This window comes from Xenopus tropicalis, chromosome 1, assembly GCF_000004195.4.
Source record: "Xenopus tropicalis strain Nigerian chromosome 1, UCB_Xtro_10.0, whole genome shotgun sequence".
NCBI lineage: Eukaryota > Metazoa > Chordata > Amphibia > Anura > Pipidae > Xenopus > Xenopus tropicalis.
The window spans coordinates 13,977,719-14,003,905 of NC_030677.2; the positions used below are offsets into that span (position 1 = coordinate 13,977,719).

Sequence of the window (26,187 nt, forward strand, 5' to 3'; positions counted from 1 at the left end):
ATTTATCTTAACTGTAAGGCCAGAATAACTAAACCATAGGCACCACTGTATACCAAGGCCAGCGTATGGGCAAATGTGGATATTCAAGGCCTAGTTATGGCTGCCAGTTTGGGTAAGGGCAATAGCCAAGTTTAATAAAGTTTGCTCCCAAACATAGGTAATGGGGCCCTGTGCTCACACACCAACCAAGGCCACGCATATATGCTAGGTTATATTAGCCAATGAATAGACAGAGCTCAGTCTTGTACTTCTGAACCTGTCATGTGATCTGAGCACCAAGAACATCACAAAACGTTATGATTAGTCAGAGAACTCTGCTAAAGGTGGAGACCTCTGGGGACGAACGATAGAATTAATGACACAAACTCAGTCAGGAGATTTCTCCAAGGTGCCTAAGATGTAGCGCAGAGTAAGGGACACTAATGCACACCTTTTGGTCCTGTATAGTAGAATTGCATGCCTAACAATTCAGGATCTTAGAAAATGTGTAAATATATATATGATTGCCTTTTTCTCTGTAATAATAAAACAGTACCTGTACTTGATCCCAACTAAGTTATAATTACCCCTTATTGGGGGCAGAACAGCCCTATTGGGTTTATTTAATGGTTAAATGATTCCCTTTTCTCTGTGATAATAAAACAGTACCTGTACTTGATCCCAACTAAGATATAATTACCCCTTATTGGGGGCAGAACAGCCCTATTGGGTTTATTTAATGGTTAAATGATTCCCTTTTCTCTGTAATAATAAAACAGTACCTGTACTTGATCCCAACTAAGATATAATTACCCCTTATTGGGGCAGAACAGCCCTATTGGGTTTATTTCATGGTGAAATGATTCCTTTTTCTCTGTAATAATAAAACAGTACCTGTACTTGATCCCAACTAAGATATAATTACCCCTTATTGGGGGCAGAACAGCCCTATTGGGTTTATTTCATGGTTAAATGATTCCCTTTTCTCTGTAATAATAAAACAGTACCTGTACTTGATCCCAACTAAGATATAATTACCCCTTATTGGGGGCAGAACAGCCCTATTGGGTTTATTTAATGGTTAAATGATTCCCTTTTCTCTGTAATAATAAAACAGAACCTGTACTTGATCCCAACTAAGATATAATTACCCCTTATTGGGGCAGAACAGCCCTATTGGGTTTATTTAATGGTTAAATGATTCCCTTTTCTCTGTAATAATAAAACAGTACCTGTACTGTATATATTTACTGATATATTTACTATATATATATGGGGGTATTAGTTTTCCTTTAACTCCTCATTCATTAAGCCTGAGTGTATAGGCAGTATAGAGCAATATTTAAATCAAGTTTGCTCATACTGTAGATAGGTTCCTCCCATGAATCATTAGTTTTTGCATGCTTGTTAATGAAAGGTCTGTGTGTTATTATAGGGGTCTTCATTTGCCCCTATAGTGCTCTGATTAGTCCTGACTTGTGATGTCCCAATCGCATTTATGAGCCTCTGATTAAAAGTTACTTTCCTTATTAACTAAGCAGAAGTCTCTCGAAACTTCCCTCCGTTATGCAAAGGCTTTCATGTGCGGCACGGAGCCCGCGGTGGGGGAAACCGCCTACGCTGTGACTTTTGCATTCTGAGCTTCTAATCTCCGAGATCTTTAATTATAAAACAATTTCTGCCCATATTTCTCCTGCTTGCTGTTCAGTTGCCTGGATCATTTATAATCAGTGCATATCAGCTTTTTTGATCATTCTGCAATTTGGTCTCCTTAACTTAAAATGTTCCTATTATTTCTGATATGGCTCTGTTAAAATTATTGCTGGACACATAGCACTGCGGGTGTAATTTAAACGGCCCAGTGACAAAAAAAAAACAGTAATACCCTTTATTAGGTACTTATGGGGGAGGCACAATGCAGGGCTGTGCTGGAATCTCTGCCCCCCACATTAGGTGTATCCCCCCAACATTCCCCTTTATATAGGGACTTATGGGAAATGTACTGTGCAGGGCTGTGCTGGAATCTCTGCCCCCACATTAGGTGTATCCCCCCCCAACATTCCCCTTTATATAGGGACTTATGGGAAATGTACTGTTCAGGGCTGTGCTGGAATCTCTGCCCCTCCACATTAGGTGTATCCCCCCCAACATTCCCCTTTATATAGGGACTTATGGGTAATGTACTGTGCAGGGCTGTGCTGGAATCTCTGCCCCCCCACATTAGGTGTATCCCCCCCCAACATTCCCCTTTATATAGGGACTTATGGGAAATGTACTGTGCAGGGCTGTGCTGGAATCTCTGCCCCCCACATTAGGTGTATCCCCCCAACATTCCCCTTTATATAGGGACTTATGGGAAATGTACTGTGCAGGGCTGTGCTGGAATCTCTGCACCCCACATTAGGTGTATCCCCCCAACATTCCCCTTTATATAGGGACTTATGGGAAATGTACTGTGCAGGGCTGTGCTGGAATCTCTGCCCCCCACATTAGGTGTATCCCCCCAACATTCCCCTTTATATAGGGACTTATGGGAAATGTACTGTGCAGGGCTGTGCTGGAATCTCTGCCCCCCACATTAGGTGTATCCCCCCAACATTCCCCTTTATATAGGGACTTATGGGAAATGTACTGTGCTGGAATCTCTGCACCCCACATTAGGTGTATTCCCCCCAACATTTTTCTTCATATGGGGGCTTATTTGAAATGTACTGTGCAGATGGAGACTCTAGTGCTACAAGCCATTTTGTCAGCTCAGCCATGTGTGTGAGCTGCATACAAGGATTTGGTTCTGATGGCATTTTTTCTTTGCTTGTGTTTAGGGTACCTTAAGTGTGACACAGATGACGGCTGTGACCCCAAAGAAGAAGAAGGAGGGGGAGGAGAGGAGCTATTCGACACTGTTCACTCATCGATTGTATCGGGGGAAAGCATCAGGTTCTTTGTCAATGTCAATTTGGAAGTGCCACAGAGTACAACAGGTAAGTCTCTTACTTCTACTCCTACACAGATTACAGTTGCTTTACTATGGTGTATAGTGAGCCAAACAAGCTGCTGTTATATGGATAGTTCTATGGCAGCGGTTTTATGGGATTGGGACCCAAAAATGGGCCCCATGTTGTTTAATAATAGACTCCAACAAACCCTTATGGATATAATAATTAAATGAATAGAAAAAGTATAATTAGATCCTATTTATAAGACAAGTGTAATATTTATTTATTAAGACAAGTTTAATTCAATTCAATATATACATAAAGACGACTGGTCAGTCTATCGCATATATCACAATTAGATAAAATATAATAATACTATAATTATACTAAAATAAAATAATACTATACCAATGTTTAATACACCCTCTGAGTATAGAAATGTATCCCTAATGTAATGCCGAGATACACTTAACTGGCGGTTTGGCTGCAATAGGAATAGTGAAGTAGATTTTCCTTTGAGCAATGGCGGTCAATCTCAACTAGGGATGCACCAAATCCAGGATTCGGTTAGGTATTCGGCCAGGATTTGGCATGGGGACCACACCGGTGGCTGCCCTCAGTCCAACCCTGAATCTGAATAATACCAAAAGTTTTTAGGGCACCTACAATCCATCTAAGCAAAGGCTAACCTCCAGCTTTCATGGGGATATTTTTTTGTTACAGAGGAGCACTGACCCAGTTAAAGCCAGATCTGTACTGATGTTTAGTGAAAGGGATTAGATGGGTTTTGGCGTTTAAGATTGTGAATGCCGGAGCGAGAAATGCTCGTTTTTCCTGGCTTTTCCTACAGTCACATGTGGGCCTGAGGCCACAGGGATCTTGTTTGTTCCTTATCTCTAGCAATGGATCGTTTGTCTGGACGATCTGGGACTTTCACTCTCTGCTGGAACGAGACATAACAAACAACTTGGATACAATGGCAGCCAGGAGACAAAGGCAGATAGTGGGCGTCCGCTGTTTCGAGGACCTGTCGTCCTACGCCGCGGAGCTAAATTTGTCAGCCGTATCTCTGCAGGGTCATATTATTGGAAGCTTTCCACATATTGTTGGATTTGGGATATGAAGTGTTTGTTGTCTCTGCAGAAGGCAGCCATTGCACGCAAGGGCGGACATGTAACCTGGGCAGCAGCATGGGGTCTCTCAGCCTATAGAAATATATATTATTTTTAAATAACTTTGAAAAAAAAAATGTATTTTTGCTTAGGCACCCCAGGGTGGCACTCTGTACCCCCTGTGACTATAGGAGAGATACTAGAAGATCAGTGCTATATATCGTCTATGGGGGACCCCCTCTGCTGACCGGATCCACTCCCTGATTTAAAGGGGACCTTTCACCCTAAGAAATAATTTCAAATCCATTTCTATCATTTTAGTTGAGCTAATTAATTTTTTCTCTTTATTTTCAGTTTGTTACAATCACAGCAAGCAGGCAGCCGCCATTTTGTGGACACTGTTACTTAGGAAAGTTTTGTAAAACCCCAAAATCGTGTGTATGTGCCGTCTGGGTGATATGTAGGAGATTCTGAATGGACAATGAAAGGAATTGTATTTAAAAATCTGATCTGTCAATCATATATTGCCTGCCCCGCCTCGCATAGAGGCGGGGCAAGCTATATATGATTGACAGATCAGATTTCAAAATACATTTATTACAGGTATGGATGATTTTATTAAAAAAAAATGATTTGGGTTTCATGTTTAATTTGCAAAAAACTTTTATTATAAAGATTTTTATATTTTTTTGGGGGATATTTTCTCTTTAAGATTACATTACATAACCCAATATTTTACATAGAATTTAGGTGCAAGTATCAGTAATCAGGAAATCATTCTGCCCTATATGGATTGTAGTTCCTGGGTCGGCTGCTAATTAATAGATTCTCTATTTGCCTTAATAAGGGAGAGTTTTGTCTGTTTCGCCAGGCTTGTGTTTTGTTATTAGAGTGCCTGCTGGAACCTTGGAATCCCATAGAGACAACTGTCTAGCGGCAACAGGTCTGAGTGAGGCATTATGTGCACACAAGGGACCGTATTAGTATAAGGAAGCCAGGCCCTATTGTTACTGACCGACAATGCTCAGAGACGCTTCACCTCTATTAACTTCTCTCTCTAATCCTTTGATGTCTCGGCGAGGAGCTGCCAGTATCAAATCCCTGTGCGGGGAATGGATTTTGAAAGCAACATAAAGTTAAGCGACTGGTATATGCAATACCGCTTTTTACCTGTTGCTTGCTGCAAATCTGGGTCATATGGTGCAATGGAACAGCGCCACCTCCTGTGGATAAGATGCAGAAACAGCACCTAAAGTGTGCCCCTTAGTGCTCTGGCACTCTACTTCTCTACAAATTACCCCTAATGTGTGTGTAGGTTTAGAATTTTTTATTTTTTACTTCTTTGTACTTTTGACCATTTAGCCTTCCTTTCTAGTAAACAACACCATCCTATTCTTGCTTTATGGCAGAAATTCCAGATCCAAACTGATTTCAGCTTATCTGCCTGTATATGGGCACCACCGACGGGCCTCACTGACCAACATCTGGCCTGAAATTGGGCAGGTCTCAATTGGGCAGGTTTGAGTTTTCCATCAGATCAGGGACCACTTCAGCTCGTTGATGTGGTCCCTGAATCACTGGCGCCTATGCCCGCCATTTTAATCCGACCGTTTGACCCTAGGGCCAAAAGACTGAATTATCCTGATATCGCCCACCAGTAGGTGGCCATATGGGGAGAAGATCCGCTTGCTTGGTGACCTTGCAAACGAGCGTATCTTACCACTGTAAGGTAACTTTCGCTGTTAAGGTATGGCCACCTTAACAGGTGACATGGCAGGATTGAGTATCCTTCCCTTGGAAATCTTTCCCCCAATATGTCTACCTTGGGTGGGCGATGTTGTGCTAATGCTATCATTTGGCCCTAGGGCCAAACTATCGCATTTCAATGACTGGGATCGGAAAAGTTGAAGCGAGCCAATCAGTGAGCCAATGCGGTCCCCGGTCTGATGAAAAATCAAGACTGTCTGATCGACATCTGGCCAATTCTTGGGCAGCTGCCGATTTGAGTCTTTCAGACTGATTCGGGAGCTTATCTGCCTGTGTTTGGGCATCCTGGACAGGCATACCCAACCGACATATGGCCTACAATTGGTCAGATCTCGATCGGATAGGTTTGATTTTCCATTGGATCAGGGACTGCCTTGCTTCATTGATACGTTTCTCTACCCCGCGGCACCTATGCCTGCCATTTTAATTCAATCATTTGGTGCACCTTAGGTGGAAGAAGTTTTGCTTGTTTGGCGACCTTGCCAAATGAGCAGCATGTATGACCTCCTTTATGTAAAGTTGTAACACTGCTGCCTGGATAATTCTGAGGAATAAGTTTGAGTTCAAAATACATAAATACATGAAATTTAAAGTATTCTAAGTTTTTCTAGACTGTACCTGGTATCCTCTTTGCCTCCGGCAATGCACTTGCTGTAGAAGATGCTATAGATAAACACATAGATAATACAGAGATTCTCTTGGATAAACATTCTCAGCCCTTGATGGTACTTTTGATTTATGTTCTTAGTGGCAGCTTGAGGGTACGGATTGCTGGAATTCCTACAGGTTCATTCTGGGAGATACTGGTTTCGGAGTTTAGCAAAGTAGCCCTGGTGCCTAGTGCGGTGTCTCGTGGGCCGGAATGTGGAAGAACGGGTCAAGGTGACTCTGGTGCTTTGTAGTTGTTGGAATTTTTAGGCTCCAGTGGAAGAGTATAAATTACTTTGTGGCCAATTGAATGAGATAAGCAGAGCGCTATGGTGGCCCCATGGGACCTGGAAACAATGTCATTTTCAAGGAGAACCCAACAACTGCTTGGTTGGAGAGTTATCCCCTGCATTATTCTTGTTGGATACCTTCATGGCAACATGTACTGCCCCCGCGCTATGGAAGAGATCGGAAGCCATGTTTATGCACATTTTCCGAAGCCTCCTTTCCTGCTTCCAAGTTGTCCTTTAATTGATGAAAACCCAATCATTACTCCCTTTGCTTGGTAGAGAACACATAAGATGACTGCCCTTCTTGCTGATTGGTAAAACACCAAACTGGCAAGATCCATAACCAAAAAGTTAATTCAGAAACTACAAAAATTGGGAATAAAAAAAAATTTTATAATAGAATGTCATCATGTACAATCAGGGCTGTCCAACTGCGAACCACTTTAGTGAATTAGCTGGGAAATGCTAGTCTATAGGCTACTGCATTTAAGATCGCCCTCTTCTACAGGTGTGGGATCCATTACCCAGAAACCTGGTATCCAGAAAATTCTGAATTATGAGAAGGCAACCTCTCATAGAGTCCATTTTTAAAGTAAACTTAAAGGGATTGTTCACCAAATTCTTCCCTTCATGGGAAGGGAAGAGAGTACTGGGACGTGGGCACTTGTAGTTCAGCCTCGACTTCTCGTAGTTCCATTCAAGGGGTTGTTGACCTTTAAGTTAACTTTTAGTATGATGTAGAGAGTAATATTCCAAGACAGTTTGCAATTGGTCTTCAATGTTTGTTCAGCAGCTTTCCAGTTTGGAGTTTCAGCAGCTATCTGGTTGCTAGGGTCCAAATTGCCTTAGCAACCAGGGAGTGGTTTGAATGAGAGACAGGAATATGAATAGGGGAGGGGCTGAATTGAAAAATAAGTTATATAAAGTAACAATAACAATGAAACTGGAGTCTCACAGAGCAATGGTTTTCTGGCTGCCGGGGTCAGTGACCCCCCCATTTGAAAGCTACGAGGAGAAGGCAAATAATTTATAAACTATAAAAAATAAATAATGAAGACCAATTGAAAAGTTGCTTAGAATTGGCCTTTTTATAACGAAGGTATGAAGAACCAAATTAAAGAAAGATACTGTGTCCAGAAAACCAGGGTCCCGAGCATTCTGGGTAACAGGAAAATGATGTGATTGCCACTCTTGGCGCCCCGTTGCCTCCTGAAGTTCTGGTGGCCGCAGGTGGCCAATTCCCAAAGGCTCCAGTGGTTAAACAGGTGCCAGCCTTTTGTAACACATGGCTAAGGTCAAACGGGTGTGCGTCGAAAAACAAGAGGAACCAGGTATGCGGAAACATTAAAGTTGCCCTTTACCACTGCTGCTCTCAGGCATCAGATGAAAGGCTTTCAAATTACCACTTTGGCTCTGACTTCATTGTGATTATGGCTGAACGGAAGAGAAATTCCGGCATATTTGTGTGTATTCCTGGGTTACACGCAGCACAGAACAGCGAATCCCACCTGCTGCTTCAAACTGCATTTCCCATCATTCTCGCCTAGCCTGATGGCCAACGGGATTCATCATGTGACATTGCCGTAGGTCCCATTTCACAAGGAAATAATTATAATTCAAACGGCCAACAACGGGTCTCCCTTCGACCAATCTGCAGTCTGATCCAACCCTTGCACTCAACTGTACCGGAGTAAAAAAAAAAAAAAAAGTGTCAGTTCCCCTTTAAAAAGTGTTATATTCTTTGCGGATTTTGGTTTAGGCACGAAGAAATGAAAAGCTTCCTTACCCTCTATTGCACAACATTTTACTTTGTTTGTATATATATATATATATATATATATATATATATATATATATAATATATATAATCTCATTTTTTTTCCTCTAAACTGCAAGCTGGTATCTGTATAATGAAGCATTAATTGCCCCCCTTCTGTCCCTTCCCTTGCTTGGCTTAATGAAAACAATAAAGGAGAACATTACAGGGTAGGAGCAATATCCGTGCCAATTAAATGTAATTGTTGAACAGCAAGTAAAGCCGTAATGGGGAGCTGATAATGAGATATTATACTGGCACTTAGAGATTTTAAAGGCAATAGATGTTGGGAAGGGCTATTCCGAGTATATGAGGGGTTCCTAGAGATGTATGGAGCTGGCGTACAGTTGGGAATGCGCAGCAGGTTTATAAAAGAGGAATGTATGAGATTTTTGGGCTAATGGGGTAGAAAATGGTCTTAAGCTTGTGTAGTAACCCCTAGCAACCAATCAGCAGGTGTCCTGTAATGGTCAGCTATTTGGAAGCATCTGATTGGTTGCTGTGGGTTACTAGATGTGGGCAAACCTAAGATTACCTTACATAAATCACCCAGTAAACATTTAATTTACTTGTAAAAAGTCTGTACTTTCTGTGCTGTGTATGGGAGGAAGGTATTCCCTATGTGACGCTTTCTGACAAACCAGCAGCCCCATCTTGCTTTATGGCAGGGATTCTGTTTAATCACTAAGGGGTGATTTATCGACGGTTGAATTTGATTTTTTTTTTCATTATTTAAGTTTTTTTTGTGCTTCAAAAACTCAACTTTTTATAACTCGACATGACTCGAGTTATGGTTCGAAAACTCCATTGCCTGGTGTTTATTAAGTACAAAAAACCCGAAAACTCAAACGTAAAAATTTGCCAAGTAAAAGCTTGCGAGTTTGTATAGACGTCAATGGGATTTGTCACAGGCAAAGTCAAGCCATTTTCTCAAACTCAAATTTTTCATGTTTTTTAGAGCTTGTAAACTCAAATTCAAGTTTTTTTTTATTCAAATGAGTTTTTCTTATTAATAAATTAGCGACCTTTTGATATTTGCCCATGGGTGGTAACCCATAGCAACCAATCAGCAATTTCTACCTGGCTACAGGTTGAAAAATGAATACAACAATGTGATTGGTAGCCATAAGTTACTACCCACGGGCAAATTTGCCCAGTGTTGATAAATGACCCCCGTGAAATTAAACCATTTAGAAGGATATGTGGCCCTTGCCTCCGAACTAGTGATTTCATAAGTACACAAACGGAACCATAAAGCAGAAATCCGCACAGCCGGGCTAGCTATGTGTCTGTAATAGTGGCACTCTGGCAGATTTACAGTAGCCATAAACTTGCCATAACCCCGGGCCTATATAGCAACAGGGCACCAACGTGGGAACACTTTTATGGTAGAATAAAGCTGGGGCCCATTATACAGGGCTGCATGGGAAAGCACACGTGTATAATGGACCCCTGTCAGGGTAACCATTCATCTTCCCATATTTAATAACAAAGTCCTAGAGGCCCATTTATTGTATAGGAACTAAATTCTGGCATCTAACGGTCTGTCATGGGAAGGGAAGAGAGTACTAGGACATAGGCACTTGTAGTTCAGCCTCGACTTCTTGTAGTTCCATTCAAGGGAGTTGTTCACCTTTGAGTTCACTTTTAGTATAATGTAGAGAGTGATATTCTGAGACATTTTGCAATTGGTCTTCATTTTTTATTATTTTCACTTTTTGTTCAGCAGCTATATCTGGTTGCTAGGGTACAAATTACCTTAGTAACCAGGATGTGATTTGAATAAGAGACTGGTTTATGAATAGGAGAGGACCGGAATAGAAAAATAGAATTTAGAAAGTTCTAAATTACAGCAAGGTCATCTCCGTTAGACTCCATTTTAATTAAATAATTTATTTTTTTACAAAAGGATTACCTTTTTCTCTGTAATAATAAAACAGTACCTGTACTTGATCCCAACTAAGATATAATTACCCCTTATTGGGGGCAGAACAGCCCTATTGGGTTTATTTCATGGTTAAATGATTCCCTTTTCTCTGTAATAATAAAACAGTACCTGTACTTGATCCCAACTAAGATATAATTACCCCTTATTGGGGCAGAACAGCCCTATTGGGTTTATTTAATGGTTAAATGATTCCCTTTTCTCTGTAATAATAAAACAGTACCTGTACTTGATCCCAACTAAGATATAATTACCCCTTATTGGGGCAGAACAGCCCTATTGGGTTTATTTAATGGTTAAATGATTCCCTTTTCTCTGTAATAATAAAACAGTACCTGTACTTGATCCCAACTAAGATATAATTACCCCTTATTGGGGGCAGAACAGCCCTATTGGGTTTATTTCATGGTTAAATGATTCCCCTTTCTCTGTAATAATAAAACAGTACCTGTACTTGATCCCAACTAAGATATAATTACCCCTTATTGGGGGCAGAACAGCCCTATTGGGTTTATTTAATGGTTAAATGATTCCCTTTTCTCTGTAATAATAAAACAGTACCTGTACTTGATCCCAACTAAGATATAATTACCCCTTATTGGGGCAGAACAGCCCTATTGGGTTTATTTAATGTTTAAATGATTTGGTATGTAAGTATGGATTTCCTAATTATAGAAAGACATGTTATCTGGAAAACCCCAGGTCCTGAGCATTCTGGGTAAAACACAGAACAATAAGTTTTTGGCTGTTGAGGTCAGTGACCCCCATTTGAAAGCTGCAAAGAGTCAAATAATTTAAAAACTTAAAAAAAAAAAAAGTTATTAAAGGAACAGTAACACCAAAAAATGAAAGAGCTTTAAAGTAAAAAATATATAATGCACTGTTTCCCTGCACTGGTAAAACTGGTGTGTTTGCTACAGTAACACTACTATAATTTATAGTAGACTTATAGTAGACTTTCTGAAGTAAACACACAACTTTTACCAGTGCAGGGCAGCAGCACATTATATTTTTGTTACTTTTATACACTTTCATTTTTTGGTGTTACTGTTCCTTTAAGACTAATTGAAAGTTGCTTAGAATTGGCAACTGTATGGGCACTGCTGTAATAATATATGGCCAAAGAATATCTCTGCATTCCGTGGCCCTGACCTGAACAGCTTGTTACCCATAGCAACCACTTAGCAGTTAGACTCTGCCGGTCAGCTGCACTCTGGGTAAGCTTCTGACCAATTACCAGACTAGTACATACCTTGCCTGTGTTACTGTGTTTAATTATGAATTTAATTATGAGTGAACTGTACCCTCTAATAAATCTCTTCTGTTTTAACATCTAAATCATCACTGTATCAGAAGAGCTGATTTTAGTATGAGCCCCCCCCCCCCCCCCTTAATATCTTTCTCAGTTCAGCCAGGATCGGAATGTCTCTCTGGATATTTTTTTGTGTTAATGTGACCTTGCTTTGCTGCTGTAGGGACTCATCCTGCCAGTGGCTACACAATGACAAATTCTTTATAAACCGATGGAGCTTTTGTGTGCTGTATAGTGTAATAATGTGCATTTTTTTCTCATTACAGCTGAAAACGAGAGTTCCGGCTGTGTATTACTGCATACGTCACGAAAAGTAAGTACCTTCATGTATGTATGTATGTATGTATGTATGTGTGTATGTATGCATTTATGTGTGTGTCGAGAACTTAAAAATAACGCAGTGTGTGCACAAGCATTACTCTTTTAAAGGAGAAGGAAGGATATACGGTATATACTCGAGTATAAGCCAATACTAATATAAGCCGAGGTACCTAATTTTACCTAAGAAAACTGGAAAAACTTATTAACTCGAGTATAAGCCTAGGGTGGGAAATGCAGCAGCTACTGCTAAGTTTCAATAATCACAATAAAAACCAGTAAATTACATAAATTGAGGCATCAGTGGGGTATATGTTTTTAAATATTTATTTAAAAGAAAAAACGTAAACTAGCTCTGTAAGTGGAAAAACAATTAATGCTACCCTATGCTCATTGTGCATTGGCAAACTGGCAGCAGACCCAGTCCCGGAGGACACGTAAGGGGGAATAAGTATTGCGTGGGCCAGGGCACTGGAGGGTCTGGTTGCGGGGGGGCCTAATTTGCACACAAAGGACAGAGGGTGCTAGTCTGGAGGGACCCATGGCACCCGACTCGAGTATAAGCCGAGGGTGACTTTTTCAGCACATTTTGGGTGCTGAAAAACTAGGCTTATACTCAAGTATATACAGTAATCACTGGGTGGTGCCAAAATGTTAGGCATGTCACTACTTACCTGTAATGATGTATGGGTCGGCTGAATGTGGCCATACGATGGGCCTGCCTGACCAATATCTGGCCTGAAATGGGGCAGATCTCTATAGGGCAGGTTTGATTTTTCTGTCGGATCGGAAACAACATTGGCTTGTTGATGCGGTTTCCTAAGGCCAAACAACCGAAGGATATCGGGGGGAAGATCCGGATCTTACTGTGTATGACCAGTTTAACTATCAACCCTCACCCACTTCCAGCTCAAACCTAACCCAGCTAGTCTTCTCTATTTATAGACCCTCCCACTAATGATGTCACAAAAGGGCCTGGGGGGTGGGGCTGACGTGCACCTATAAATCGGAGAGCCGGAAGCTGTCTGTTTAAGGTTGTGGGCAGGGAGAGCAGGTGGAAGAGCTCAACCTCGACCCGCAAATGTTGTGCCAAAGTTTGCCTGAAGCTGCCCTACCTGCGGGTCTTGAGTCTGCTTGTTAGCAGAACCTGCACCGGCTGGGGTACCTGCAAGCGAGTGATCCTCTGCATGCGCAGTACAGTGAAAAGCCAATTTTAACAAAAAAAACCCTGCTTTTCATTGTACTGTGCATACCTGGGCCCCGGGATCACGGGGGAAGAGGATCAATCGCATGCAGGTACCCCAAGACGGTTCAGTTTTCTGCTGACAGGGACCCCGGCCCGGGGTATTAGGTAAGTTATTACAATCACTGGGGGGTGCCTAAGTTTTGGCAGCAGTTGTAGTAGGCTACTGTGATTGGAGAGGCAATCTCTGATGTCCTTGGGGCCTGTGTTATACTTACTACTGCTGCCTGCTGCCTACCCACCTAAATGGAAGCAGCTATATTGAGTCCCCTATAATGAATTTATTATATACACGTGATGCATGGAAAGCTGGCCATACATTGAAAGATCCACCCCTTTGGCAAAGTCGCCAAACCAGCAGATGTTTCCCCAATATGCCCACCTTATTGGGGATACAGGTCATCGGGGTGAGGACCACATCGAGCCAGTGAGGCCATCGCTCCAATGAGATTTTTAAACCTGTCCAGTTGGCCTGATTTCGGTCGGTTACGCCCATCAGTGTCCCCAACTTGGACTGAAGCAGCAGAATCGACAGATAAAATTTGCCCTTAAAGGGGTGGTTCACATTTAGGTACATTTTTTAGTTATAGGTTATAGAATGTCTCATTCCAAGCAACTTTGCAGTTGGTCTTCATATTTATTTTTTTATTATAGTTTTTGAATTATTTGCCTTCCTCTTCTGACTCTTTCCAGCTTTTCAAATGACCCCCAGCAGTTAAAGGAGAACTAAACCCAAAAAACGGATACGGCTAGGCATGCCATATTTTATATAATGAACCAGCCTAAAGGTTTAACATCTCTATAGTAGTAAAAATCCAGTGCTTTAAAGTTATCACAGGGGGTGACCATACTGGACACTTCTGTTAGAAGTGTCAGTGGCACTGCACATACTCAGTGGGCTCTGGGCAGCTGGTGGGAAGCTGAGCTTAGGGGTCGTTGGAAATTATCAAGCAAAGAAAATGATGTTTGTCTGTAATATAAGCTGATCCTAATGGGCTGATGCTAATAGCATTTGTTTCAGAGCTGTCACACAGTAATTATGTGTGTTAATTACTACTCAACCTTATAGTGTGACATTTATATTCTATATATACAGTATATTGTGAGTTATATTTGTATTGGGGCCACTTGGTCTTGCCAGCATAGATACCCATATGGGGTAGAATGGCTTACAGGCATGGGGGTAACTAAGGGGAACTTGCCTTTATAGAACTATAGAGTAAATCGCCATCTTGTTCTTTGTTAGCCTTCTCTGCCCAGGAGATGATGGGCAAACGGAGCAGAATTCAATGGATCTTTTCATTGTGGCCCCACATACCAGCCTAGGACAAGAAAAGGGCAATTTAGGGTGTTTTATAGAACAGCTGACGCTGTAAGCACACATGCACTTGTAAAGTTGGAGGAATGTCCTTCCCTGGGGCAAGTTTTGTGTGTATTGTGTGTGGGTTCAGCTAACAGGGCCAGGCAAAGTGCAAGGCTGATAATGACCCAGTAAATCACTTGTATCGGGCGTATAATTGTCTCCGACTTCAGAGAATGGAATGTTCTGTTGTCGGCCATCGTGTTAAGTGTTTGTTTTCTTCTGTTCTACAAAGCGCTTTGTGCAAACGAGCTCTTTAATCACCAATTCCCGGCTGGTTCCACTTAAACGGTTGTTCCCTATTCGCTATAATAGTGCCGTGCCCAAACTCACAGAGGGGGGATTTATCAATTTTTCATTTATTTCCCCCCCCATGTCAGAGCTCCCATATTAACAACAGTGATGATGATGGTCTGGACTAGACTGACCCTGCCATGTTGTTGCCAATTAATGGAGAACTAAACCCCAAATCAGTGGGGGTTATGAAAAGACCCCTTGTCTAGAAAACCCCAGGTCTCAAGTATTCTGGATAGTGGATCCTGCCATCTGATCTATGCTATACATATATCATAGTAACACTGTAGTTTTGAGAAGAAGATTCTATGTGTGTGACTATGGATAGCTTTGCCCCCTGCAGTGCTGTAGCGGCCAGCTTGGGGGGGAAGTCTCCGGCATAGTCTGCAGCAACTGTTCCATGGGATTGCTGTACTGTTCCATTTAAAGGGGCGGTACACCTTCAATCTTTTAGTATGTTATGGAATGGCCAATTATTAGTAAGTTTTCAATTGGTCTTCCTTTTTTATTTTTAATAGTTTTTGTGTTATTTGCCTTCCTTTTCTAACTCTTTCCAGCTTCCAGATGGGGGGGTCAGTGACCCCGGCAGCCACAAAACTATTGCTCTGTGAGGCTACATTTTTATCGTTATTGTTACTTTTTATTACTTCTCTTTCTAAATAGGTCCTCCTCTATTCATATTTCTGTCTCTCTTTTAAACCACTGCCTGGTTGCTAGGTTAAATAGGACGCTAGCAACCAGATAGCTGCTTAAATTCTACACTGGAGATCAGTTACACAAAAAGCTTAATAATTTAAAAACTGCAAATGAAATTAAGAAATGAAGACCAATTGCATGTTGTCTCAGAATAGCTCTCTCTGCTAAAAGTTAATTTAATGGTGCACAACCCCTTTAACCAGTTGCTTGTACTCTACAGACCTGATCTTTATTAGAGGGGTCATAAGAGAATTGGGCCCTTTTCCTGGTTTCATTTAAAAGGGCAGTTACCAGCGGCTGCCAATTCAGTAACTGCTAGTGGGGCCCCTACTTCAAAGTATATCCCCCCACAGACCTGTTTGGATTGGCCAGAGCTGCAATTGTATTACAAAAGGGCATTTAATTGATTTATTGCTTTGGGATTAAAGCGATGGAACATCCACTCCGCTTTGTATCCGTTCTGCATCTGAGGAAGTGAAAGGGTTTCCTCCATAAAGGTCGCTGGCCATAAATTGCTGAAGGTAGCAGTTCTTTAAAGCGTTTCGGAAATGCACATGCTTTGTAACAGCTTTAGCTACCCCTTTTATGCCTTTGCTTAAAGGGATATTAAATCCTGGGCTTTTGGCCTGCCACTGAATGTGTTCTGAGGTGCGGTGTTGTTACTGTTACTGGAATGTGAATGCAGTCTGGGTGGTCTCTGGGCCAATAAAGAGTGCAGAAAAGTGCACTGCTCATGTATTATAAGGGATAATGTACCCCCTACTGTAAATGATAAGGATATTAGCAGTCACTGAGGGGTTCTGTGCCCATATAAAGGCAGAAGGCTGCAGGCTGCAGGCTGAGTTATACAGGGAACTCTGAGTATCACTCATGTATTATAAGGGATAATGTACCCCCTACTGTAAATGATAAGGATATTAGCAGTCACTGAGGGGTTCTGTGCCCATATAAAGGCACAAGGCTGCAGGCTGAGTTATACAGGGAACTCTGAGTATCACTCCTGTATTATAAGGGATAATGTACCCCCTACTGTAAATGATAAGGATATTAGCAGTCACTGAGGGGTTCTGTGCCCCCCATATAAAGGCACAAGGCTGCAGGCTGAGTTATACAGGGAACTCTGAGTATCACTCATGTATTATAAGGGATAATGTACCCCCTACTGTAAATGATAAGGATATTAGCAGTCACTGAGGGGTTCTGTGCGCATATAAAGGCACAAGGCTGCAGGCTGAGTTATACAGGGAACTGAGTATCACTCATGTATTATAAGGGATAATGTACCCCCTACTGTAAATGATAAGGATATTAGCAGTCACTGAGGGGTTCTGTGCCCATATAAAGGCACAAGGCTGCAGGCTGAGTTATACAGGGAACTCTGAGTACATATGTAGAACACTGGCAGCACTGGGAAGTGGCACAACAGCTTAGGTGCCCTAATGGCCTTGCCATTGCACGGGTTCAAATCCCAGAACCCTAGGTCTGTAATATCTGAGCGTAATTACTTATAATGTATTAATCCATCCTCTTTATTTCCCTTGTGCAGTACCTAAAATTAAAGAACTTTGAGGAGGAGGTGAGGGCACACCGGGATCTGGACGGCTTCCTTGCCAAAGCCAGCATCATCCTCGACGAGACGGCCACCTCTCTGGATGACGTCCTGCGGGAGATGCTAAAGCACTTTGTGGAGGATCCAGAGAACGCCGAGCCCAGCTGTAACTTTAACAAAATCATGAGCACTTTATTCACTGATTCTGGGGCACCCAGGGAAGGGAATGGTAAGTGCCGCTCCTTGCTATTACGGCTTCTCTAGGCCAGGCTTGGGCAAACATTAGGTTCATCTTTAGGAAAGGTTGGATACCTTGTTTTAATTCCCACAATACAGCCGAGGGGCTGGTCTGGTACATTTATATAGTAAAACAGATTCGGTGGAGCTTTAATCACTGAGACAGTTGCCCTTTAATAAACAGGACACATGATACTTTTTTTTAAACAATGCTTTATATTGTAGAAAAATGATTGGTTGCTAATAAATGAATCTGGTAGAGAATAAATGCTCAAGGCTGGCTTTCACAGCCGCACCTCCTATAATCAGACTTTTTTGTAAATACGGTGAGAGTTTAATCTGTACAGCCTCGAGCTTAGAAGCGGGAGGGACTTGCCACTAAGCTGCTGTAGGTACGAGGCTATAGACACCTTATTTTGATTGCCTAATTCTTAATTTATCTGCTGCCATTCAGATGTCTTTAAAATTGCCTGTTTTATTTAATAACCCTGCGTACTTTAACTCTCCCTCCTCCTGTATTTGCTTTAGGGAAAGAATGAACAGTAATCATTCAGCAGGAACAGCCCCCTAAGTTTGCTCATAGCCTGTACAGAGAGATACCATAAAACTATGGCAGCATAGGGATTCCCCTGTACTAAGCACAATTCAGCAGGAACAGCCCCCTAAGTTTGCTCATAGCCTGTACAGAGAGATACCATAAAACTATGGCAGCATAGGGATTCCCCTGTACTAAGCACAATTCAGCAGGAACAGCCCCCTAAGTTTGCTCATAGCCTGTACAGAGAGATACCATAAAACTATGGCACATAGGGATTCCCCTGTACTAAGCACAATTCAGCAGGAACAGCCCCCTAAGTTTGCTCATAGCCTGTACAGAGAGATACCATAAAACTATGGCACATAGGGATTCCCCTGTATTAAGCACAATTCAGCAGGAACAGCCCCCTAAGTTTGCTCATAGCCTGTACAGAGAGATACCATAAAACTATGGCAGCATAGGGATTCCCCTGTACTAAGCACAATTCAGCAAGAACAGCCCCCTAAGTTTGCTTATAGCCTGTACAGAGAGATACCATAAAACTATGGCACATAGGGATTCCCCTGTACTAAGCACAATTCAGCAGGAACAGCCCCCTAAGTTTGCTTATAGGCTGTACAGAGAGATACCATACAACTATGGCACATAGGGATTCCCCTGTACTAAGCACAATTCAGCAGGAACAGCCCCCTAAGTTTGCTCATAGCCTGTACAAAGAGATACCATAAAACTATGGCACATAGGGATTCCCCTGTACTAAGCACAATTCAGCAGGAACAGCCCCCTAAGTTTGCTTATAGGCTGTACAGAGAGATACCATAAAACTATGGCACATAGGGATTCCCCTGTACTAAGCACAATTCAGCAGGAACAGCCCCCTAAGTTTGCTCATAGCCTGTACAGAGAGATGCCCCCTAAGTGTTGCTATCATTCAGTTGTTGGAAGCGGTAGGGCAACTGAAGGCTCCCAGGTTAAGGTATAAAATATAAATACTACTATAGAAAGCACAAAGCATGTGTGTGTCAGTGGGGTAAGTGCCCAACTAGAGTCTCTCCAGCTGCTGCTTTGCCCCAACAAAGGCTGGAAGGAATTACATTTTTTCGGTCGCTAAAGTGAGTGATTCATCCCAGAAATATTCACGAAGGAACAAAACAAGCTGCTAATTGGCATTGTCGGCTCGCTGGCAGAGCAGCGCTGGCTGCGCCAGGCAAAGGAAGCGAGCAAACTATGCATATTTATTGCTGCGGCACAAATCTGTCTTCACTTCTCCTGAAACAAGCTGCAACAGATACACGGAACGGCTCCGAGCGAAACACGACTTGCAAAATAGATTGGGGGAAAAAATAACTAAATAAAACATTGTGCAGCATCTCATTAGAGAATGGCGCAGTCGCGCTGGCCCCTCCCATGTGTATGTGCCCCCTAAGGGAAATATACTGCTTGGTACAAGGAGTGGCACAGTGACTGGCTGGGCACAGACCCACGTGTGCGCAGAACCCTGTAAACAAACCCGGGCTGCCAATGTAGTGGTGCAATCTAGGGAATGTAGCAACAAAATAGGTGAGGTTGCAAAAAGACTGTGCTTTCAGCAGTACAGTTATTCTGAGAGTGTTATAGTATCTCTCTGTATAGGCTATGAGCAAACTTAGGGGGCTGTTCCTGCTGAATTGTGCTTAGTACAGGGGAATCCCTATGTGCCATAGTTTTATGGTATCTCTCTGTACAGGCTATGAGCAAACTTAGGGGACTGTTCCTGCTGAATTGGGCTTAGTACAGGGGAATCCCTATGTGCCATAGTTTTATGGTATCTCTCTGTACAGGCTATGAGCAAACTTAGGGGGCTGTTCCTGCTGAATTGTGCTTAGTACAGGGGAATCCCTATGTGCCATAGTTTTATGGTATCTCTCTGTACAGGCTATGAGCAAACTTAGGGGGCTGTTCCTGCTGAATTGTGCTTAGTACAGGGGAATCCCTATGTGCCATAGTTTTATGGTATCTCTCTGTACAGGCTTTGAGCAAATTTAGGGGAAAAAACTTAGACCTAGAATATGGGCAATAAAATGTTCAATGAGCCAAAAAAAGTCATGTGACTTTGTTATTTGTTACTGCACAGAAATTGAGTGTTTCCCCACTCTATTAGCCCCCCCTTCTGCTCGGTTTCTGATTTGTTGGTTTTTCAGCTCAGAGCTGCGCAGAGCATTCAGCGCTTATTATTTGTTGTCTGACAGTAAGACCCAAGCAGCAGTATCCAAACACATAGAGACCCCCCAGCACTTTTAAAGGGGAACTATCAAGCCCAGAAAGAAACTCTAATTATATATATATATATATATATATATATTATGTATATATATATATTAATATGTATATATTAATATGTATATATATATTAATATGTATATATATATATATTAATATGTATATATATATGTATGTATATATATATATATATATATATATATATATATATATATATATAAAATGGCTTACATGTTTTGTTTTTTTCTTTTTCAGTTCATCTCCTCTCAGATACAATTCAGGGGGTAACTGCTACAGCCACTGGAGTACAGTACCAGCAGTCGTGGCTGTGTATTATGTAAGTATATTTTACTGGTAAGGTGTCCTCTTTATATGTTAATTATTTATTAGGGATTGTGGTTTACTCCCTACTGTAAATGATAAGGATATTAGCAGTCACTGAGGGGTTCTGTGCCCATATAAAGGCACAAGGCTGCAGGCTGAGTTATACAGGGAACTCTGAGTATCACTCATGTATTATAAGGGATAATGTACCCCCTACTGTAAATGATAAGGATATTAGCAGTCACTGAGGGGTTCTGTGCCCATATAAAGGCACAAGGCTGCAGGCTGAGTTATACAGGGAACTCTGAGTATCACTCATGTATTATAAGGGATAATGTACCCCCTATTGTAAATTATAAGGATATTAGAAGCCACTAACAGGTTTTTGACCCTTATAGATCAGAATTCACTGCTTCACTATAACAGCTAATGGAGCATTTTAAAAATAATCATCCCCTAAATTTAGATAATTTCCCCTTCTGGCCAGAGTACCATTACATAATAAGTTATACATAAGAAATTCTGACCATGAAGCTCACAGAGCACAGGCAGCACTGCATGTTTGTGTTTTTTTTATTCGCGGAGTCCAGATATTTCCTTTGGCGACTGTGTAGCTCTGACTTTCCCCCCACCAATTGCAGGACCGCAGCCAATGTCAGCTGGGATCCCACATTTACCAACAACTTTTCATCCCTTCCCCGGCCCCATTCTTTCCTACTCTGGAACTCCACGAGGCTTTGAGTATGAAGGGAGGAGAATGCTTCCTTAGCAGGGATAGAGTGGGGCCCTCCAGCTGTTATTCACATACACTTCCCAGCGGGTCGGCAGGGATCAGCAGCATGTGGCCTTTTGTTTTTATTTTTAAATTACAACTCAAAATTGGAAAGTTGGCCCTTTAGCCTAATGGTAATAACCTAATGATTTTCTCAACTAGTGGATCCGATTCGCTGACAGAATCTCTGTGCGCTAACGGGTAGATCTAATGCCTGTCAGTGCTTACAAATAGTGGCAAAAAACCTGCAGGTTCTACGCTTTTTCTTTTTTTTTTCCACATATAAATGAACTTTAAAAATTATTTAAAGGGTGCTATTCTGAAACAGTTTGCTGTTGGTCTTCATTTTTCAAGATTTGCGGTTTTTGAATGAGTGTTTTGTTCGGCAGCTCTCCAGTTTGCAGTTTTGGCAGCTGTCTGTTTGCTAAGGTCCAGTTTAACCTAGCAACCAGAATGAAACACAGGAATATGAATAGAGGAGGTCCTAAATAGAACGATAATAAAAAGTAACAATAAAATTGTAGCCTCACAGAGCAATAGTTTTTTTTGGTTGCCGGGATAGTAAACCTCATCTGAAAGTTAGAGCTAGAGGTAAGCCGGCCATACACACACCAATATTATTGTACGAAATCTAGTTTTGTATGGTATTTGCTGCGTGTATGGTGGATCGACGAGACAACCGATATTGCCCGATTGGGTTTGTTAAAAGATTATGGTCTGGCACCGTTGAAGGCGCCCAAGCAAAATCTGCATTTAGGGCTGAATGGGCAGGTGGAGGTAGAATCCCAGTTTTACATCCATATCTGATTGTTCAGCCCTGAATATCTGTTCAGCCCTGAACGTCTATTAGGGAATTGCTATGTGTATGCCCACCTTTAAAGTGGCCATACACTGTAAGTTCCGCTCATTTGGCGAGGTCGCCAAGCAAGTGGATCTTCTCGTGAGATGTCCACCTGTCCACAGTATTGGGCTAATTTGATCAAATTAAACCGGCGGACATAGGTGCTGTCGGATCGGGGACCGCATCAATGAGCTAATGTGATCCCCGATATGGAGGAAAGATCAAACCTGCCCGATTTCAGGCCAGATGTCGGTTGGGGAGGCCCATCGTTGGGGCCCATACACGGAAATAGAAGCTGCTGAATTGGTCTTAAAGACCAGTATTGGCAGCTGAAATCGGCCCGTGTAAGGGCACCTTTAGTCAGAAGAGGAAGGCAAATAATTTAAAAAAAATAAATAAAATAAATATATATATATTAGTAGTGTCTGCACTCCAATGCTTAAAAGCTTGGAAGTTCTCAGTGCCAGTAATAATCCCCTAAAGTCCCCTCGCTGGCGCTTCCAGGTTTGGGTTAGTTGCTCTGTTTAGGTACCGGTGCTGTGCGTCCCTGCAAAGGTTGCTCACATAATACTAAATACATGGGACACACATTTTTCACGCTGGCGCTGCCTCTATCCTGCCCTTTTGAGTTTGTTAGATGTTCTGAAAAACCCATGCACTTTTCATGTGGAGCCAAAACCCTTTATTCAAGATCATCTGTTCTCAGCAGTAGAAAGGAAATTAATTCCTTTTTAATCCTTGGGCAGAGCAAATAAACTTTGTGCGTCTTGGGGGCAAATCATGTCTTCCGTCATCCTGGGCACCGTCAGCGCCAAGACAATGGGACGCTTACAGTAGAAACAAAGCAAAATCTAAAGTGAATAAACATGTGCCAGGCCTCGCCCCCCCAGTGATTCGCAGATATCGCCGAACGACGCTTGTTGCGTCAAATGCAGCGAACGCAGCACCTTCAGTTTGTCTGCCAGATTGTCCCATTGCGCCCAGCCAGCAATTTAACTATCGCCGTGTCCATCAAGAATCCTTTGGCTTGTAAAATCCCCCATATGGAGGCACTTAGGGTTTAATTGTTTAGGTCTGTACAGAACAATGCATTCATTCAGAGCCGCATGTGTCTTCCCACAACCGCACTCGGACAATATACGCTCACACTCGGAAACGCGCGCGTGCACCCACATGTGCTTCTCTGTCATATGGGTGCCTGTCATTAAAGGGACCTCTCACCCAGACATAAAAAACCTGTATAATTCCTTTAAAAATTAAACATGAAACCCAGATTCTTTTTTTAATTAAATCATCCATACCCATTAAAAATCTGAGCTGTCAATCAAATATTGCCTGCCCCGCCCTTCCTTGGGTCACGCAGGGAGGCAAACGAGTGGGGGAAAAATAGATAAGGTGGGCAAGATGGCAGCAGTAACCAGTGACTAAGGGTAATCTCTTGTTTTTTTTCATTCTCTCCAGTTGCACTATAAAGTCGCTTCAGAAACGGCATGTTTGTATCAGTCGGCTGGAGAGACCCCAGAACTGGGGGGAGAACTCCTGCGAGGTCAGGTTTGTCATCCTCGTCCTGGCGCCGCCTAAGATGGTGAGTACGAGATCAGCGGAACCTGTTTTTATAAATGCAGGTTTTATCCTGACACATGCAATAAAATATACTGTCTGAGAGGAGCAATATGGCAGCTTCTTTGTATGTGTATAGATACAGGGAAGGTACTGTCTGAGAGGGGCAATATGGCAGCTTCCTTGTATGTGTATAGATACAGGGAAGCTACTGTCTGAGAGAAGCAATATGGCAGCTTCCATGTATATGTATAGATACAAGGAAAGGTACTGTCTGAGAGGAGCAATATGGCAGCTTCCATGTATATGTATAGATACAGGGATGGAGTAACTGAGCTATCTGCTCCCTACTAATATCAAGCTCCTGTGCGTATATATGTAATTTTGCCAGTATGGGGACAAATTCAGGGGTTGCTGCTCTAGACTTGTTCCTCTTCCCAGAAAGAATGTGAAATAATGTAATGATTTTAACCAGTGCCAGGCACTGACTCTTGCTGGTTGCTTGGCTCGCCAGTGCCCACCATTTATATCAGAGAAATTGAAATGCTCAGCCTTCGCCAACAGAGGGTTGAGTTTTGAAGCTGGAGAGATGCAGATAAAGCAAAGTTTGTCCCTTTTAACCCATCTGTGCCCATTCCGTGGGGACTTTAATGACCATTAATTGCTTAATTTAATTGTTTTAGAAAAGCACCAAAACGGCGACGGAAGTTGGTCGGACGTTTTCCACAATGTTTTCTGACATAAACTTCCGGCAAAAGCTTTTAGAAACCAAAACGGAAGAGGAGTTTAAAGAGGCCTTAGTGCACCAGAGGCACCTGCTGACCCTGGTTAACAAGCATTCGTCTCTAAACGATGGCCACAAGGTGCAGAGCCACAAGCCACTAAAGGTAAGAGGGTCATCACCCCCCAAAGTAAGCCAATTTCATGGCTACCCCCCCCCCCAATAACGTGGCAGGTCATTCTCATGTCTAAGCAGCCCCAGGGTATGGAGGGAATGCGTACTGAGGCCCTGAGGCAGCCAGACTCACTAGCCAGGTAGCCCAGCTTAGAGCTGCCTCATCAAATACATCTATTATTATGGTGTTTTTCCTGAAATGTTGCATGTTAATTTGTACTATTTTTTTCTATCATTTTTATATTTATTGCCTCTGAAGGATCTGCTCCTGGTACCAACAGCCGGGCACCCCAGACAGGTCTGCCACCAATCCTTCTACTGTCTGCTGGTCTGTGTCTAATGGCAGTAATGGGGCTTTTTGTCATGGCGCTGCTCAGGGGCTGGCTGGCTGGCTTCCTCCAATAGCTTGGCCCAGAACACACAACAGTGCCAATTCCTGATTTTGATTGGTGACCTTGGGCCGGTGCTCCTTTTCTTGAAACAAAATACCAGCCCCATGTAGGTTCTGCACAAGAAGACCATTTTATTAGTTCTTCCTTGTTATCAAGTGTGTCAAAAAAAGGTGTGAGCATATACAGTACAGAAATAGCTGAAGAAGGTGACCATGCATTGGGCATCCTTACAAGTTGAACCATGGGATACCGGATAGCAGGATTAGTGCTGGATAACAGGATAAGCCATTGCAGTTATTACATTCCTTCCTGTCAGATAGGGCCATTTGGGCTGTTGACCTGGAGTAAAAAAGAGCTCTTACCCCACTGACTGACCATGACCCATGCGCAGCCATGATCTGACCCCAGGATCTCACACACATTCTCAGATGGTTGGAGAGCATGGTCTAAACTGCCTGACAAATGTAGGCAACTTTCGTCTCAAATGGGGCCCTTCACTTAGTATATGCTGTACTACTGAATTGGATGTTGTGATGCCAAGTGCCACAAAAATGCTCTGTGCACAAACCAGCCAGCCCCTGGCAATGCAATGTGTTTATAAGCGTTTCTGCATAAGCTTCAGATTCATCCTACTGGCCCTAACATACTGATACCTGTGCCATTGGTACGGCTTATAGGATTGGGGATGTGCCAACACTAGGCACCCATAGCTGCCTCCTTAGTGCAATTATTAGGGTTGCTAAGAACCCAAAACACAATAGGCACACCATAAGTAGAATGCAAAAGTGGGCTTAAATGTACTTGCAGTCACGTGTCTCTTTCACTGGTGCCGTTGCTCTTGTGAATAGCGGTTCCGTCATTAAATGAATTTGAAAATGGCAAAGCAGGCACTAAACCTGAGGCGGTGGTACCTATATAAATATCAATGAGCAACACTGGGCCCACTCTTAAACCACTCCGGACTCTAATGTTCAGTACAGTTTGTCACCTTGCTTTGTAATTCCCTTGACTTCCATTGGGCTATATTTTATTTTCCACTGGGCATCTTATTTACTATTTGCAGAGCGCAACTAATGAATCCCATATTTACATAAACACAGTTTT

At 42.4% G+C, this 26,187-nt stretch overlaps 1 protein-coding gene across 3 annotated transcripts in view; it reads left to right on the forward strand.

The window, feature by feature from the left end:
• The window catches only part of slc4a11 (solute carrier family 4 member 11), a 73,283-nt gene that overhangs the window by 28,446 nt on the left and 18,650 nt on the right, over positions 1 to 26,187 (forward strand). For 2 of the 3 annotated variants that reach the window (XM_031895254.1, XM_031895255.1), the window contains exons 3-9: positions 2,802 to 2,960; positions 12,072 to 12,118; positions 17,263 to 17,494; positions 20,555 to 20,636; positions 23,698 to 23,821; positions 24,480 to 24,683; positions 24,951 to 24,989. In XM_031895254.1, the coding sequence (XP_031751114.1) occupies positions 2,802 to 2,960; positions 12,072 to 12,118; positions 17,263 to 17,494; positions 20,555 to 20,636; positions 23,698 to 23,821; positions 24,480 to 24,683; positions 24,951 to 24,989 (887 nt within the window). The remainder of the gene's footprint in view (positions 1 to 2,801; positions 2,961 to 12,071; positions 12,119 to 17,262; positions 17,495 to 20,554; positions 20,637 to 23,697; positions 23,822 to 24,479; positions 24,684 to 24,950; positions 24,990 to 26,187) is intronic. The other variant, XM_002936363.5, reaches the window with a different exon arrangement.